This window comes from Gouania willdenowi, chromosome 20 (genome assembly GCF_900634775.1).
Source record: "Gouania willdenowi chromosome 20, fGouWil2.1, whole genome shotgun sequence".
NCBI lineage: Eukaryota > Metazoa > Chordata > Actinopteri > Blenniiformes > Gobiesocidae > Gouania > Gouania willdenowi.
This window is the reverse complement of record NC_041063.1, coordinates 14,807,830-14,826,539: the sequence shown is the minus strand read 5'-3', so window position 1 is coordinate 14,826,539 and position 18,710 is coordinate 14,807,830. Positions and strand designations below refer to the sequence as shown.

Genomic DNA, 18,710 nt, shown 5'->3' with positions numbered 1-18,710 from the left:
TATTATAAAATCTCATATTGTATTATTATTTGTTGTTATTATTATTTTATATTATAATTACTGGTATTCTCATTTTATTATTATTGCTATATTATTATTATTATTATTATTATTATTATTTAATACAGCTATAAAACAACCTGCTAACAATATATTGTCCCTTTAATGTCCATGCACCGTTGCCTCCACCAGCACCGCTCCAAGATGGCGGCGCTGCGTCTACATATATTATGTCTATGACCTGGAAGGGAATTACCCTGTCGGTCACCGATGATTGCAGTCATAAAAAGTACACTGCATTTTCTTTTGTATAAAACAAAACAGATCCTGCATTAGCAACACTAAAATGAAGCTTTCTTTCCTGGCCATAGAGGTGTGGCTAAATGTGAATCAAACAGACTGTGATCAAATGTGTTTATTTAGAACACTGAAACAATCACAAGTGGAGAACAACTGTCATCATAAACTCTGAGGAACAATGAAGAACGGCTGGAGAACAGACGAAGCCCTTTAGTGCCCGTATCTGTTAATACAAAAACATTCACAATGGATTAGTTCAAGTAGAAAACACTAGTATTTTAAAAAGCTGGCCTTGGATGTGTGATACTCACTTCTGAATCTCCCAATCTCTGTTATCCAGGGGACACACTTGTCTGGTTTTAAGCCAGCGAGAAATACAGTGGAAATGGAAGGCATGCTGAATGAGAAAGACACAACTTATTAGAAAGACTAGAATTATTTTCTGTTAACATTTACACAGAGAAGGGTGGCACTCAGTAAATCTGTTGGGAAATAGACTAAATTCTACTAGAGGTAAACATACGTTGCAGATGCCCCAGGCTAGGGTGCACTCTTCAGAGGTGGGAGAGCCCTGGTTGGCCTGGCACTCTATGCCTGATGTAGGGAGAGACAGAGACATAATATATCAGTTACACGTGCAAATTGAAATAGGGCTTGGCGATATGGTCCAAAATGCATATCTCAGTATTTTTTCTCAAAATCCCGAGATACGATATAAATCTCGATATTTTTAACTCAATACAGTCTTACCAGAAAAACGATTCTGGGTTAAATTTGCTAATGAAAAATGCCACACAGGCACATTTATTAACAAACAGCTGCACAATATGTGCCACTATTGGCTTTTCCATGTAACTGTGCTTTTCATGTTGTTCTGAGAAGTAGCAGCGACTTCTAAAACAAGCGACATTGGGTGGAAAAGTGGTGGAAAGAGTTTATAAGTGCCCAAAATGCCTTAGAAATGGAAAAAAAACCTGCAGAAAAGGCATTGAAATGTGATGGGGAAGTGGCAGAAATGGGAGTAAAGTAGCAAAAATACATTAAAAGGAGCAAAAATATGGCAAGAAAAAGTGATGAAAATAGGTTAAAATATGGCAAGTTTGATGTCGTTACAGAAAAAATGTAAAAATAAGCAAAAATGGGCTCAAATTGTTAAAAAAAAGAAAGTATTTTAATACAACATAGGCTATAAAATATATATCTCAAAAATATGGAAAAGTTGTAAAAAACACTAACTGTACTTTATGAATAATAATAAATACTTGTATGATGTGATTTGTACTGTGTGATTGTATATTATTAAAAGAAATATAGATATATCTATATATATATATGCGAAAATGTCATTTTCTATGTCGCCAAAATATAAAACGTGATATATCTTGAATCATGATGTATTGCCCAGCCCTACGTGCAAACCAATAAGCTATCAGCGTTCAAAGGACTTCAGTATTTATAAATGAAATGCAAATGTGCATAAATGACATAGTTGAACAGAACTTACAGAGGTCCATGATGTGGTTCCTGCAGATTGCACACTTGTCTACCACGATGTCCCAGGACCACAACGCATTAACGTTCCACTGCAGGGAAATCACAAACAAATCAATGGGTGTCCTAATCTGAATCTTTTTTAAAAAAAAATATATACACTTTATTGCATTAATTAACAAACAAAATGCCATTTTCACAGACAGCTGTCATCAAAAGTACACCGCATTTGAAAAAAATTATAAAACAAGACAGACTAAAACAGATGAGAACAGAACAAACAAAGAAAACAATGTTAAAAAAAGAAAAAAAAAAACATACATAAAGGAAATTGGGGATACATAAAAAAAATAAGTGCCTTTTTGTCACATCTTTAAAAGAAATTATGTAACTGTGTAGTCTATTCTATTTAGTAGACTATTATTTTCTTTCAAGTTATCTCTAATTTTTAATGCTATTTTTTCATCATCTAAAGTTTGCTATACCGTTCTCAACCAAAGATTTATTTTGGATGAGATTTGTTGTTTGCAGGTCCTTGATACTTGGTTTATGGCTGCAACCATCATGTTCCTTGTTTCTTTCCTCTTTTGGTCTGGACAAGCCTCTCAAGCTTTCTTTGTTGATCCACAATTATAAATGAAGGCAGTGTTATAACGACACCTCCGACCTTTGTAAACAAGTTATTGTAATTTAAAAAGTACATGCATCACTACTTCACAATATTATGAGTGAGCAAGCTAACCGAGACAAGATGGCCGCCAGTGCGGACGTTTGATTGCATTGGCCGGAAGTCTACATATATGCCTATGGTTTAAACACCATCAACTCACAAAAAAATGGATAATAAGGGTGTTTTTTTTGGGTGATGAATGCACCTTTTTCACTTCAAACCGCTTCTTGCAAGAGTCGCTTTGGGTGTTACTCGACGTGTTGGCGTCCATCGCTGCAGCCAGAAGAGTGAGTGACGATGCATCAGCATTTTCCAGATCATAGAACTTCGCACACAAACTATGACGTCATAACTAGTTCGTCGACGTTTGTGTTCGAATTCCTAGAAATACCCGGATGTACCAATAGCCAGAGCCTGACCTGACCTGGAAGAGAATTACCATATGGTTGTGTTCGGTCAAATCACAGGTTGCCAGATTTGATTGATTTCTGACTACTAGGTGGTTTTGAAATCCTGTTGTCAGACTGAAAGTACTTGAGAATATCAATATAATTGATCACTTTGGGAGTGTATATTATTAATCTGTGCGTTTTCACCTCGATCATTATTACTGAGTGGTGGTGGTACCAATCTGAATGTATTTATTGTACACCAAATAAAGGTTTTAATACTGTTATAGCAGTAATACACAAACACATCACATTCACTTGTTTGTTCATTTATATTATAGCGCCATGTCATAGTGGTAGTGGGCTGAGTAACAAGACTGAAGTACTTACAACTGAATAATCAATTTGTCATTTTATTTCATCTTCTTAAATTGAACAATTAATATTCAGGCATTATCTTCTTCTTTAACTCAAATTAAACATAAAATAATGATGCCTTCAAGGCAATAAAAATTATAAATACAAGAAAAATATTATTTATAGTAAACCTTTGTATAATTAATACTGTATTTTTAATACGAATATATTATGATTATGTTGTTATTAAAGAAAAATAATAAAGTTGAAATTAGAAAAAAATAAGAATAAACAAAAATAATAAGTCATATAAATAAGTAAATACAAAACAAATAATTAACCTGCCTGTGTTATATATAGCTTTTATGACATTTACCACAAAAGGAGCTTCTTTGAAAATGTCCCCTTTAAACATTCATTTAAACTTTAAAAACAAGTCATTATTTGGTCCTCCTGAGAAATTAAAGTGAAAAACACTCTTGAATTACAAAGTACATCATTTGTACATATCCTAGTCCCCCCAAATACACAAAATCAATGACTCCCCACAACATTTGCAGGGCTCACAGTTTTCTTGTGCTTATATCACATGATTGGAATCATTATTAAATACAAATTGTTGAGAGAATGATCATTTTTTTCTAAATCCTGCAATTTTTCTAAATGAATACAAAACTGTTCCCTAAATTTACAAAACAAAAAAAAAAAAAATTGGTCACAAAATGAAGGAAATTCAAAAGAATAGGCTGAATGAACTGATATCTGTCACTTATTGCTTGGATATTGATAGTGTCTGTCATGACATACTCTACATATCAATGACATTTAGACATAGAAGTGCGCCTATTATCCCACTTCAAATTCACCTGTGTTTGGCCCCTGAACAAAAAGGAGGTTGACATCCCTGACCTACACATGTGCTGTGTGTTTTTTTCCACTTGGGCTTGAGCTCTTAAACTCCGTATGGAGTTGTAGTGACTCTATCCATTGTTTTCCTAAACATAGAAATTGAGATTGAGATGGCGAGGTTTGTGAGATGGTAGTTTGCAAGGTATTTGCAAAACAAAAGAACAAAAAGGGAAGGCAATGCAAATGAAGAGTGTGGAAGAATGGTTTGTGACAGGTTTGTGATGTTTGTAAAGTAGAAAGTGTCTACTTGTACGGTTGCTGTACGAATAACCCCTGGTGCTATTGGTACGGTTACCGAAGTACAAGTACGTAGCGTCTTAGGGTTAGGTATATGGTTAGGTTTAAGGTTAGGGTTAAGGTTAGGTTATAACCAAATATCGCAACAAATTTTAGGGTTAGGGTTAGTTTGTCACGCGACCTAATCTGGCCAATGACTGACCTATCACGCAACCTAAACTGCCCAAATAGGGGCCCTGCGTACGGAAAGAATGTCAGTATATTGATACGCCAACCGTACGGATAGCCACTCCCATTAAAGTAACACAAGGGGTAAGTAATAAGTGGCATTGCAATTGAGGAGAATTTGGAGAAGCTGGAAAAAGAGATTAAAGGAGTGAAACAAGTGAAGAGGAAGGAAAAAGGGTAGGAAAGGGTTTTCAAGAGCCATTATTGATATGCTCTCGATAAGTATCGATTTTTTTTTTTTTTTTTTTCAAAACCTTTTCTGCTTTTTCACTAAAATGTGCAGGAACCAATATATTGTTTACTGGAATATTGCACTATAATCGTGTCACTGGTAAGAAAGACCCTATTTTTTGTTTACAGAAAGCACTATTGGAGTTACTTATTCATTTGCATTGGTATGTTGACACTAAAGTAGTGTCACTGTTCATAGGACACTTTTTCAATTTATTGTCTTTCAGAGATACCTCACGATACGTATCGTATCGTGAGGTACCCAGAGGTTCCCACCGCTAATCCATCCGGTTGCTGTATCAATATACCAACATTCTATCCGTACGCAGTGCCCCTATTTGGCCAGTTTAAGTTGCATGACTAAGACTAAACCTTACCCTAACCATAAAAATTGGTTTGTAAATAACCTAACCCTAAGGCAACTGGACAAATAGACACTTTCTTAAAAGATTTAATGATATCATCTATGCTGATGCAGTGAAAAAAATACAGGAGGAAAAAGAAAAGAGAGAGATAATGGGGAAAAATCATAACAGAAGCAAAGCAAAAGTGCAGGAGAAGAGAGGGGAGAGTGAAAAAACTAACAATGATGAGCAATCAGAGAAAGGAGGAAATCAGTGGAACATTCCTTTGGATTGGTTAATTCTATTTATTACATTTGTCATCAGTTACACAGATCAGGTCAAACAGAAAACAGAAAAGAGTAAAATAATCGTGAAAGGGGCAGAGAAATTCTTGAATATGAAGAAGCTGTCATGGGAGAAATTAAAAAGCATGTTGAAGAATGACAGCAAAGCCAGTGGAGAGAAGATGTAGAGCCCGGTTGGACTTCTGAGGATTCACTCCAGGTCTGTGGTGGATTTCTGGGAGTATAATGGGGGGGGGGTATTTTTTTTTTTTTTTACTTTAGTTATTTTAATTTTATTATTTTCAAGTTAGTTGGTCCTCTTAGTCCTGTTTTTCTCATAATCCAGTAGGTGGCGGAAATGCACAAATTCGTTGATTGCCAGCCGCCATAAAACCTTAAAGAAGAAGATTGTTTTGTCTTTTTTTGCGGAATACGGGGAATCATCATGAGTACCTGGCAACACACGTCGCGTCAACAACACGCGCCTCATGGAAAGGCATGTGCAGACCGGTGTGAGTTTCTGAAGGAAAAACATACTTTATTTCCCTCATTTTAAGACTTTATTTGTACATTTATTTTTCTAAACGTAAATAGCAGAGAGCCAGGAACTGAAAAATGAAAGGAAAGATGAAACAAAGCGGCAAAAAGAAGAAGCAGACAAACGCAGTGTTACAGAAATATATGGCATCCGTGGATGAGTTTGTTCAAAGCAAACGAGGCCCAGAAGAAGCAGAGACAGAGAGTGACCGAGGATTGAGAGCTGTGAGGAAGAAGAGCAGGAAGGAGCTACGAAAAGAGAAAAGAAAGCTGAAAAAAGCTAAAATGAAGCATCACTATGAAGGCAAGAAGTCTGAGTGTATTCTCCCTTGTGTTGAAGAAACTTCAGCAGCTGATCAACAAAAGAAGAAGCCAAAGAAGAAGAAGAAGAAATCAGTCAAAGCAGAGACAGAGAGTGGAAAAGATGCTCCAGCAGTGAAACCAAACTCAAACAAACCCACCTCATCTGTCAACAAAAGCAAGAAAGTGAATAATCTTAAAGAGTCTAGAAAACTGGCTCTGATGGAAGCAAACGAACAGGAAGACAGAGAGATCAAGAAGTTAGAGAGGCGCCTCGGACTAAACAAGAGGAAGAACAAGCAAAGCCTCCCTCAGTCCTTTGTGGCTGATGGACTGGATTACATCCTGGGCTTGATCGACTCTGGATCAGCATCAGCAGCAACAGCCATGTATGGCGAGGAAGATGACATGGATGTGGCCAGGGAGAACTTTGAGAAACTGGATGAGAGCGACAACGAGGAAGAGATGGAGACTGATGGCAGCGAGGATGAGGATGGCAGTAATGTTGATGTGGATGAAGATGATGAAGATACTGTGGAGGAGGAGGAAGATTCTGTCCTTGATGAGGAGGAGGAGGAGGAGATGGGTGATGAGAATGATGACCTGGATGAGAGTGACGTTGAATCAGACAATGAAAACACGAAGGAAGCAGACGACCAGAACACAAACACATCAGATGTTGTGAGTTTTGATGTTCAACACCATTCTGATAAATTCCCAGTGTACTCCTTATACAATATTACAAATATGTATTTTATTTTTACAGAACTCCGCTACAAAGTATGTGCCGCCTCACTTACGCCTCATGGGAGATGATAAACGCAAAGCTGAGCTGGAAAAGCTGAAAAGAAATGTGAAAGGATTAGTGAACAGGTTAGAATCCTAATCCTAATATAGTATAATTACAGCTTTTACAGGGTATTATTGCTGCATAACAACATCTATCTATATATAAATACAAGGAACAGCTGCGTGTGTGTGGAGCGCATATCTCCCTGACGCAGTGTCTGTTCGACCTGAAACTTTTAACAGCTTGTGCATAGCCCGAGTGTGTGCATCCATTATTTTTTGACTTATTTGGTGATTACGTTGCAAAACGTTTATTTAAATGTTATTTTATTTTGAACGCGGGTTAGACCGGACATGAGGGGGGGAGGCGTCCGGTTATTCTCTGGCTCTGTACTGTGAACACATGCCCGCAAAGTCCGTGTAAACATGCACATTTCTCCACGAACGCAGCATTATAAACGCTGATATTTCACCACATATTTATAACCTAATACGCACCATGTATGTACATGCAGCAAGCACACAGAGCCGGTTAGAGAGAGAGAGTTGCAACAACGGAAGTTCGAAATAGACTCAAATAGTTACCGAAAGTTATTGCTTGGCAATGCCAGCGGCTATGCTCAAAGCAAACGGTGAAACATGCGCATTTTTCCGTGAACACGCCATTAAAAACGCTGATATTTTCACCACGTGTTTATAACTTCATGCGCACCTTGGATGTACATGACATGTTTGTGTGTAATTCATTTTCCCACTGGGTTTTTTGAGTTTATCCTTGCCGACGGAGGGTCTAAGGGCAGGGGATGACATTTATTATCCATTTGCTTAAGTCCAGCAAACATTGGTGCAAACTTTATTTATCATGCTCACATCTCATAGAATTACACCAGGGAAATTGCACATGCTATTTTACTTTGCACCCACAAATGTACCCCTTTCTAACACTAGAGGACACAGTATGTACACCTTTTTGTACATCCAACCTTCAAACACATACTCTTTTGCCCATAATTGCTAACTCTATTTAAGTTCTCACTATATGAATCCATATTTCCGTCTGGCACTGTACTAGTTAATTAAATTATCTAAACAATTATAATAAACTGCTTGATTTTGAGTAATATTTTATTTTGCATTTAATCAGTATTAACATATTTAGTTTGTTCTTAAATGTAATATGTTTAGATGCAGAAAATACTGACTACCTTTAAGTTTTAGATTGTGTTTGCTTGATGTACAAATGGTGTTTAAAATTGATTCTAGAATTGATGCACGCAGAGATTGTTGGCTAGCATGTGTGCTCTAATCAAACTGCAACATACATTGCGAACAAAAAGGTAAATATTTGTTCGTAGGAATTGGAATATACTGTATATTTGTTTATTTGTTTATATTTTCCAATATATATATATACATATATAGGCAAAAAATAGTCAAATGACATCTATAAACAATATCTGCCTTGCACACATTGTACAAGTATTTTGTACACTATTTAATAATATGATGTAAGTAACACAATTTCCCACCATTCTTTGATGTAGGACAATTGTAATTTAATATTTGATTTTATTATGTAATTATTCAATCATTTCTGCGTTAGACTCCATCATTGCTTTGACCTTGTAACATATTTTTGAGTTGCATGAATTTGAATGAACTATTGTTGCTGAAGTGATGCATTGACTGACTCCCTCCCTCAGGCTGAGTGAGGCCAACATGGCGTCCATCTGCAGTCAGCTGGAGGATCTGTACATGAGCTACAGTAGGAAGGACATGAACGACACCCTGACCCAACTGCTTCTCGCCGCCTGCGTTACTCCCACCGTGATGCCAGACAGACTGTTGATGGAGCACGTCCTGCTCGTCAGCGTCCTCCATCACGCCGTGGGCCTGGAAGTATGTATACGGAAGCTTCTGTTTTCATACTCGCAACAATCAACAAGCAGGACCTCTGCAGTTTTGATAAAGGACACTGATAAATGTGTTTGTGCCTGTTTTGCAGGAGTACTTTATGTCTAAATATAGTTATCAGATCAGAGATTTTACACTTGTGCATTTTAAAAGACTTTATTCATCACTTTTCTGTACAATTTAAATTTAAAGTATGATCATTTGTAATGTTTTTAGACTAAAATGTAGCTAGTGTAGGTTATTTTTGCATTTGGATACCTTTTTTGAAACAGGGTTAGAACTTAAGGATTTGCCACAGTCTTTTTTTTCTTTGGAATAAATGTAGAAAAACGTATTTATTTTAATTTTATAAGGAATCTAGTTATGCAGAAATGTACCCTGTGTTTACTTTTACTAACACTAGAGGGCGATGATGTGTTTTCTTTAGTACAGTGGTTCCCAAATTCCAGACATTTAACCTGAAGCCATGTACCCCTACAACTGCACACGGGAAAAACATAATAATGTAATGCATTGTTTGGGTCGTGACCCCAACAATCTTAAATAACTGTATTCTATACTCTCACCTTTTTAAATATAAATCTAATTCAAATAAAATGCAGCATAAAAATATTTGAGCTGGTGCATCTTGTCACTTTGTACACAAATCCTGGCAACAACAAACATTATCAAAAGTTAATTTTAGAGAGAAAAACAAAATTTTCTAGAGATGCCAAAAAATTGTGATATTAAAATAGGGTGAAGACCTAAAACAGGTTGGAAACCGCTGATGTAATGCCAGCCCTGAGTGAAATTTGACTCTGATTTTGACCTATCCTGTTGAAGAATAATGTATAATAATTTAAAAAAAAAAAGAATGTAGCTCTAGTCATATTACCGCTTTTTTGATAAGATTGTTTCTCTGTCACGGTCTTACATCGGTTAATGTTTATATTCAATTCCAATATGTTGATAAAAACTTTAGGTTATTTACATAACCCTGGTTCTATGAGTAATATGAGTGCGATGTCTCACTATGGGGTGCACACACTGCAGCCCTCAGAAGCATTTTTCTCAGTCCGCCAATCCTGATTGGCTGGTGAAATGTGTCCGTCCACCGGGGGCAGACCCACCTCCTAAAAGAGGAGGAGGCGGACGGCAGCGTGTCATTCAAAATAAGCACCTCTTCTCACTCGCCCAAACGAGAAGGATTGTCTGGTGAGACCTCTCACTCATATTAGTCGGGGTTATGTAAATAATCTAAAGTTTTATTTCATAGTATTTTGTGAGATGTCTCACTATGGGATGTGGTAGCTCCCGTATTGCAGACATGCTTATCGAGCATACACCAGCCCACAGGGCAGAGTTCTGTTCATATTAGGATAGTAAAACCGCACGTACCACACACGGAGCGAAGACGTCCAGATATAGAAATGGACAAATGTGAGAGGCGAGCTCCAACTCTCCACCGCACAAATGTCCTGAACAGACACAAAAAAATAATAATAATTCCCCAGATTGTAACACTTTTTGCTGTCAAATTGTAATAATCTATTGGTCTCAAACATGGTTATGAGCTACAAAGTAACCATTAAATCACATGAGAGAGGATTCTGAGCCATTTCAAATAGCCTGACATTGTGAACACAGTTATTCAGTGTCATTTTGGATTAAAACTTAAAGTAAACACTATCTACACACTGACATCAGCTTAAATAACATGTTTTTGTTTTGTTTTTTCAGGTAGGAGCTCATTTCCTGGAGACCGTTGTGCATAAGTTTGACGAGACGTACAAAAACCCCAGCGAAGGCAAAGAATGCGACAACCTGGTGGCCATCATTGCTCACCTCTATAACTTCCAGGTGGTACATTCTGTCCTCATCTCTGACATCCTGAAGCTGCTGGTGGACACTTTTACAGAGAAGGACATAGAGTTGGTTCTCTCTGTGCTGAGAAACGTCGGCTTCGCCCTGAGAAAGGACGACCCTGTGGCTCTAAAGGAACTCATCTCTGAAGCTCAGCGCAAGGCGAGTGGCGTGGGCGCCCAATTTCAGGATCAGACCAGGGTAGGAAACGTAAAATGTGCACACAAACCCAGCAGATACATTGAACCTATTGATGCTCATTGGGTACCACTTGTAATCTTGTGTCTAGGTGCGTTTCATGCTGGAAACTATGTTGGCTTTGAAGAACAATGACATGAGGAAGATTCCTGGATATGATCCTGAGCCTGTGGAGAGAATGAGGAAGCTGCAGAGAACTCTGGTAAGGGACCGTCATAGTGAACTTTGACTATATTTATGTAAGGTATGACAGGTGAAGTGCAACAAACAGGAGCACATTTTCAATTTCTTTTAAAATGACTTTCTTCATTGACATTAAGGATCATTAACACTAACCACACAAAGAAAGTTATAATGAGCAGCGTAAAAATGTAGCAGAAATTCAAAGAGCATTAAATGATTAGACAGCATTAAATATGGACCGGGAACAAACTATAACGTGAAACTAAAGTGCAAAAAATAAGGATTTACGTCAGCATTTACTACTCATGGAGCGGAACAATAGACAATCTTTCAATAGCTGACTTAAAAAAATGAATTTCCTGTTTTGTTTTCTGAAGCTTTTTGCCACAGATTGTAAACAATTTTATTTCCTTTATTTTTAACTGCTGCATTTTCACTTCATTTTTTATGCAAGTGGTGAGTTCAATTTAGTTTTTCAGTTCTAATTTATTTATGAAATATGTTACTTGCATTATGAAACATGATTCATTTCACATGTGCACTGAATTACCGTGTTTTTTTCCTAAATCGTTTGGCACAGACTGCAAACAATGTTTCATTATTACCTGCATTTTTTAATTTGCTTTTTATGCAGGTGATTTGTTTAATCCAGTCTTTGATTAATTATGAAATATGATGTTACTTGTTCCCTGTTAATTCCATACATTTATAGATTTTTTTGGGGGTAATGGGCGCCGGTGGGGATGATGTTTTTTTTTTTTTTTGTAGTGCTCTTTTATACCACTAGATGACCTCAGAGTGTCTTTAATGATCATTTTCAGGATGACGCTACTGTGTCTGTTCTACATTGGAGTTATGAGGCTGATGGTGTCTGTGTGGCAGCTGATCTTTGATTAACCATGTGACTCTCAGATTCAGAAGAGGGCAGCAGGCAGTGACATGAAGCTCAGGGTGTCCTTAGAGAACCTGCTGTCAGCAGAGCAGGTGGGACGCTGGTGGATCGTTGGGTCATCGTGGAGCGGAGCACCGATGATCAGCAAACAAGAAGACACGAGCACATCACAGAGTAACACTACAGGACAGGTAGAGTCCAAAGGCAGCTACTAAAGAACTAAGTGCTGGACATTTTAAAACAATTTTCATTAACTATACATGTAAATTTTGTAATTAATCACATGTAAATGCACAGTACCGATGCACACACACACATATAAGAGACATTTCAAGTTTATTGTTTGCCTGTTTTTTTTTCCTTAAACTAAAGTACTTACATTTCAAGATTAAAGTGCGTGAACATATAACATCTGTTTTTTACTTAAACTCTTATTTCCTTTTTTAATTTTTTTTATTTTGGGCCAAATTTTCCCAAACATTAACTTAGATGGTTGATAAGTGTGTTGAACCAGATTTAAGTAATATATTTTTATTTATTTAGTGACCATCTAAAGTTTTGAATTTCAATGGGACTTTAATTTTTTTATTATTCCCTCAACTATTATAATAATACATCACTATAACTGAACTGTGTTCTATAACATACACTTAAAAACCTTTTCTGCCTAATTTTGGCATATCTATAATTGTGTATGTTAAATCATTGCATCAACGCTCTATTATTGAAACAAAGTAGGCCAAAGTCATTATTTTGGATCATACCACTGATATTTTGTTTATAACTTAATAGCATTACATTTGTTACGTGGAAAAGAAGATTAAAATGGATTTATTCACTCCAAATTGAGTTATTCGATTTATGCATCCTATGTTGGAAAAACTATGAAAATATTCAGTCTTTTTAGTTCATCTTTTACCTGTTTTGTCTAATAAATCAAAATGGTGGGGAAACTGTTTCACAATGTTATTAGTGTCTATTTAAATTTTTAGAAATTTTAGAATTTAGTGGCGAGACCAACATTATTTCAGAATTTTGTGGAATTTACTCATAAAAGCCTAATTAATGGTAGTTATAGAGGAAAAAATGATTGTGCTCAAATATGCAAAAAAAGAAAGATGATGTACAGTATGTGGGTCCACCAATCAATGCACTGAAAGCTTTATTTGGTTAAATGTAATATTGAGTTAACTAGTTAAATTATTTTAACATGTAGAACTTGTGACAGCCATAAACTCAATATATAAAATATTTATACAATATGAAATACTCATTTTTATATGTATAAAAATGAGTATTTCATTAAACCAGAATATTCACTTTGGTTTTAGTTCAGTGCCAATGTTTTAGCGCTGGCGAAGAAGCAGAGGATGAACACGGAGGTCAGGAGAAACATCTTCTGTGTTCTGATGACCAGTGAGGACTACCTGGATGCTTATGAGAAACTGCTGAGGTTTGTTGCAGCTCACATCTGGCTGTTTTGAATTATTGGTCTTTTTTTTTTTTTTTTTTGTGACTGAAATGTGTTCTTTTATTTGTCATTGGTGCAGGATGGGTCTGAAAGACAAGCAGGAGAGAGAGATTGTTCATGTTCTGATTGACTGCTGTCTACAAGAGAAATCCTTCAACGCCTTTTACGCTGTTCTGGGAGAAAAGTTTTGCTCACAAAACCGCCACCTCCAGGTATAACTACCAAAGAGCGTTAAAACCAAGTAAAAGAAGGGATCAGCAACTCTTTATATAAAGCCCTCGGTACACAATTTATAGGATGTGATGACTCCACGCTCAGATAAGTTTGTGTAAACAGTGAAAAAGGTCACATTTAGGGCTTTAATTACCTGATGTTTGCGTGCGACCACCCAGACTCACACACAGTGTGTGACCTGTGTGACCATCAGCTCACCTCTCACACCTAAAGACAAGCTGGGAGATCAAACAATGGGGGCGACACCACACTTCCTACCTGCAGACCCAGAGGCTCATATCAGAAAGTGATGAACATTGTGCTGTTCAAAGAGCCTGAATGGGAGCAGGCGGGAATGTTTGCCCTTCACGTTTTAGCTGCATAAATGCAAGGCTTACCTGTGGGAAGCAGCCAGTGTGAGTATGGGAACCTTCTCTGTCTCCTTCTAGATGACGTTCCAGTTCAGCCTTTGGGACAAATTCAAGGAGCTGTCCAACCTCGGCAGCAGCAACTTTAGCAATCTGGTGCAACTTGTTGCTTACTTCCTGCAGAAGAAGTGCCTCTCACTCTCAATACTTAAAGTGAGTGACATGTTGAGTGACTTTATTATGGTCAACAGAGCAGAATGTACTTGACTGTTGCCTTTTTCTGTGGTTACTGTAGGTGATTGAGTTTGGGGAATTAGATAAGACGACTGTGCGCTTCCTGCGTCAGATGCTCACCAAGGTACTGATAGAAAGTGAGCCTGAGGAGCTGACCAACATATTTGGAAGGTGAGTTTCATGATTTAGGCAGAAATAGTAAGTTAGTTTTATGAAAGAAAACTAGATGTAACTTTAAAAACATTATGCATCATGAAAAGCCTTTAAGATTTATTTTTTAAAGTTGCAAATTAATTTAGGAAGTGCTGTCGCTGTCACTTTAATGAACATAAACTTCAATAAACTCTAAAAGTTAGTTCTTAAAAGGGAAATAAGAAACTGATAATAAATAATAAGATAATCAGCTGAAGCAAGACTACAACTAACCTGGCCCTGTGTCAAAATGAGCAAGTGATTGAACAAAATTACTTCAGAATAAGTTAAGTTTTAAAAGCAATTCTATCTTTCTATAGTTTTTATTTTTATATGAAATAATCATGCATTTTAGTCATAATCTTAGTGATCCTGCCTTTTTGTATTGTTTTTGTCAGGTGAAAAAGTAAAGTCCAAAAGAAATTCTGATGGAAACTAATTTAACAATGTAAATTAATTCATTTTATTGGTTTTATGTTGTTATTTAATTTTTATTTATATCTAATCTGAAATTTGTGTTGGTTTTATTGAGGAACACAAAGATTTTAAACTCATTCAATTCAATTATTCTTGTTTTTCTAATGAAATATTTAATAATGGAGTCAAACTGGAAAACTACTGACTTTTTTTTTTTTAGATGTTAAATATCAGCTAACAAAATAAATCCTCCTTTCTTTTTTTTTTTTACTACCTTACCCATTTACTGGAGAGTTTAAAAATCAACATCTCCCATTGTTTCCATTCACCAGGATTTCAGGAATTCCCAAGCTAGGAATGCTGCGGGAAAGCTTGAAGCTTTTCATCAGCCACTTTCTCCTGAAGAACGCCTCGTCGCAGGGAACACCTGAGCAAGCAGCCGTGCTGTCGGAGCGCGCCCAGTTAGCCTCGACAGCCATGGAGGCCAAAGAGGACAAACTCAAACTTTAACACACTTTGCTTTCTGGCTTTTTAAATGAAAATGACAAACCTATGATGTTAAATGAAAAGTTTTCACTTTTCCTTCAGATATTCTTGTACATACTTTTGACAGTTATTACGTCTTCTCTTCAAACGTGTAATATTTGATTAAAATACACAAATTCCTGTTATAATTCTCCAATTATTCCTACATAATCCAAAGTTTAGTTTAAAAAAATTTACTTCACAACAACAAAATTGTTTATTAATGTTCATTTTATACTCAATGTCTGTTAAGGTCCATACATTTTTTGCATTTGAGGGTAAATGTACTGTTTTTATTTTCATTGAGGATAGATACATTTTCAATCTATACAAAGAGTGTGATTTGTTGAATACACTCCACTTAATGCGTTCTTTAAATTACTGAACATGTTTTAATCAATTCTTATTTAGACAATACAAAAATAAGTATTTTAATGCTAACGCTAACATATATGTTTAGGTAGGGTTATCCAGAGGGAAACAATTGAATTAAGGATTACATGTAAAACTCTGCAAACTAAGGAAGACAGCATCAGGGCTGTAACCCACAACCTGATTGCCTCAAACAGACAATGGTGGTTATGTAATGTAATTTGAATTCTTTAGCATTTAGTATTTGCCTTCAGTCTTGTCTGTTGAAGAAAACAAGATGAACATTTGTTATTAGCTATATAGCATTATTTATTATTAACTATCGGGTGAGTTCAAATTGGACGTTAAGCATGTTTAAACTGTGGTTTTGAGTGATGTTTTGTTTCTAGGCACAGATGGCTCTGATTGGCTGTGAGAAATCACGTGATTTTTTTTTTTTTTCTGTTGAGAAGCAGAGGAAAGCATCCCCACAATAAGTCCCCAGCTTTATAGAAATAGATTTGTTTTCATCTCTGTTGGTTTTGTACAGCAGGACGTAACACTACACAGTTTAACCAGTTGGGCCCTTTGTTAATATCCTTCCTCGGCTGCTGAGAGTGTGACATGGACCACGGCAGTGAAGCCATTCATTCACTGTGAATGAAAAGACCCGGGGTCTGTTGTTCGCTCGCTGACACCAGCATCCTCCCAGATAACTGGCATAGTGGAATCCTTCTGTTAGAACTTGTTCATATTAATTATCTCCATTGGTGCAGCTTGTATCAGTGTGATGATTTAGTGTGGCCTGAGGTCAGAAAATGGACACTACGGTCAGGAGGAAATTTTTACTCATTAGTATAGAGTTGTTTTATCTGCCGGCAATGTTTAAGAAGGCTAAAGTGCCAGCAATGGCATATTACAGCATTGACACGAGTGCACCAGTTAAAAATAAAGATGGCTGAGTCAAAATCAGCCATCAGCTTTTTTTTTTTTTTTTTTTTAAGTAAAAGACAATGTATCAATAAGCTACTGTGCAGTTCATGCATAGTTCATTGTTTCGTCGGCCTCACCTGGTGATGTATTGCATGGGGTTGACCTTCAGGTGAACTTTGATTAAGTCTGCTAAGGCTAAAGCAAACAGATAGACAGACAGACAGGTGTTCTTATAATGCAGAAGACACAGTCAGTTGGATTCCATAGTTTTACACTTGTACTGTAGTATATTAATGTAGCAGTACAGGACCTTAATGGATGGCAACTCTGATAAAAAAAACTTTTTTTTTAAGTAATGCACACACAAGTAACATAGAAACAAGAAAATCAAAACCTGTTATATGTGAAATATCCTAATTCTAAATTTGTACTTCAGCGTTACTTTATGCAATACTTGAAAGAAACATTGAAAATGTGTTTTGGCTTTTGGGGCCATACATTTAAAAAAGAATAAAGCAATGTGGGGAGAAATGTTGCTAAGGAAACCAATAAATGAAATTATAAAGAAGGAATATAGTAAAATATTAAATCATGTATTTTCTTTAAAAGACAATTAGCGTGGATTTGCGACTTATGCTATATGATGAAGTTTAACATTAACCAATCAAGTATCAATAATTTACATTTTAAACACGTTGAACAATAATCATCAGTACGAATTTTACAGGTGAGAATGTTGTCCCATCTCTAACTTTCACACTTGGCAAAAATGGCTTGGGGCCAAAATGAAGCTTCTGATAGGTTAGCTTTGGCTCGTGGGTCATATGTTTGAAACTCCTGATCAATGCCTATCTGTAAGCCAAAGGAAATCTTTAACCCAGGCTATTTATTAAGGTGAACACATTATTTTGTGTGACAAGATTTAGCAACATTAAAATCTCATGAGGTATATGGCCGATGCTATAGTGTGTATCGCAATATTTGCAGAGTGGCACTTTTTGCACTTTATATAGGGAAATGTGTCATATTTGTGTTATTGTTTGTTTTATATATTTTATTCACTTGAATTAAATAGGTTAAACCATGTATGCACAGTTTGTAAATAATAATAATAATAATAAATAATCAAATAAAAAAGCATGGATATTTTAAAACTGCATTTAAAAAAAAAACAACATTTTCCTTTCCAAAAAAATTGTCCCTTATCATTATTGTGAACCCAGTTCATTTATCGTTTCGCAAATTAACTTTGTATATTGTCCCACCCCTATTTATTTACACACAAAAAACAACAATGAATGGGTTTTATTTTTCACATCACACACTTAAATATTCAGCAGCAAGGTTTGTGTTTTTTAGACAGAATTAAATAAAATAAGATAAATCTAGTTAAGGTAATAAAACATTTCTATTTCCAGCAAGTTCATTTTTTTTTTTTTTTTTTTTTTTTTAAATAATATATTATAGACAATTTTTTTCAGGAAATTTACTTTAATCTGACATATTTGTCAGTCTTCCTCAGAGGCATACCATAAATTAATTTTCCTGAAAACAATTCTGTAATATTTGTGCAGATCCGACCTGTACTTTAGTCCAAAGTGCAGTGCAGTGGTCCAACGCTCCTTTTAGATGCTCTATTAATACAATCCCATTGCTAGTGTGGTGTGAAATGTTTCCTGTGTCTGCTGCCGACTCTCTGTTTGCTCTCACTGCACGTTTGCACAGATCCGACAGCTCCATTAACGGTAATTCCCATGACCTGGCCTGTCAGAGCACTGGGAACAACACCAGCCTCTGTGTGTGTGTGTGTGTGTGTGTGTGTGTGTGTGTGTGCGCGCACCAACACTCCCACTGACCATCAATCCACACAGCAGTTTCAACAGAACAAGAAATAAAAAGAGGAAAAAC

General features: G+C 36.2%; 2 protein-coding genes across 2 annotated transcripts; one reads left to right on the top strand and one right to left on the bottom strand.

Moving 5' to 3' along the window:
- Nucleotides 1-375: 375 nt before the first annotated feature.
- On the bottom strand, nucleotides 376-2,852 carry LOC114454259 (RING-box protein 1-like). Its single transcript, XM_028434579.1, has 5 exons — nucleotides 2,667-2,852; nucleotides 1,805-1,883; nucleotides 824-894; nucleotides 612-697; nucleotides 376-523 (listed from the first exon to the last, which is right to left on the bottom strand). The coding sequence occupies exons 1-5, from the start codon at nucleotides 2,730-2,732 to the stop codon at nucleotides 511-513; spliced, it is 315 nt and encodes a 104-aa protein (XP_028290380.1). The 5' UTR covers nucleotides 2,733-2,852; the 3' UTR covers nucleotides 376-510.
- Nucleotides 2,853-6,055: 3,203 nt separating this feature from the next.
- On the top strand, nucleotides 6,056-15,664 carry nom1 (nucleolar protein with MIF4G domain 1). Its single transcript, XM_028435140.1, has 11 exons — nucleotides 6,056-6,958; nucleotides 7,044-7,150; nucleotides 8,770-8,965; nucleotides 10,703-11,026; nucleotides 11,115-11,225; nucleotides 12,119-12,289; nucleotides 13,430-13,551; nucleotides 13,649-13,781; nucleotides 14,232-14,363; nucleotides 14,446-14,555; nucleotides 15,326-15,664. Exons 1-11 carry the CDS (start codon nucleotides 6,056-6,058, stop codon nucleotides 15,501-15,503), a joined length of 2,487 nt encoding a protein of 828 aa, XP_028290941.1. The 3' UTR covers nucleotides 15,504-15,664.
- Nucleotides 15,665-18,710: the final 3,046 nt, after the last annotated feature.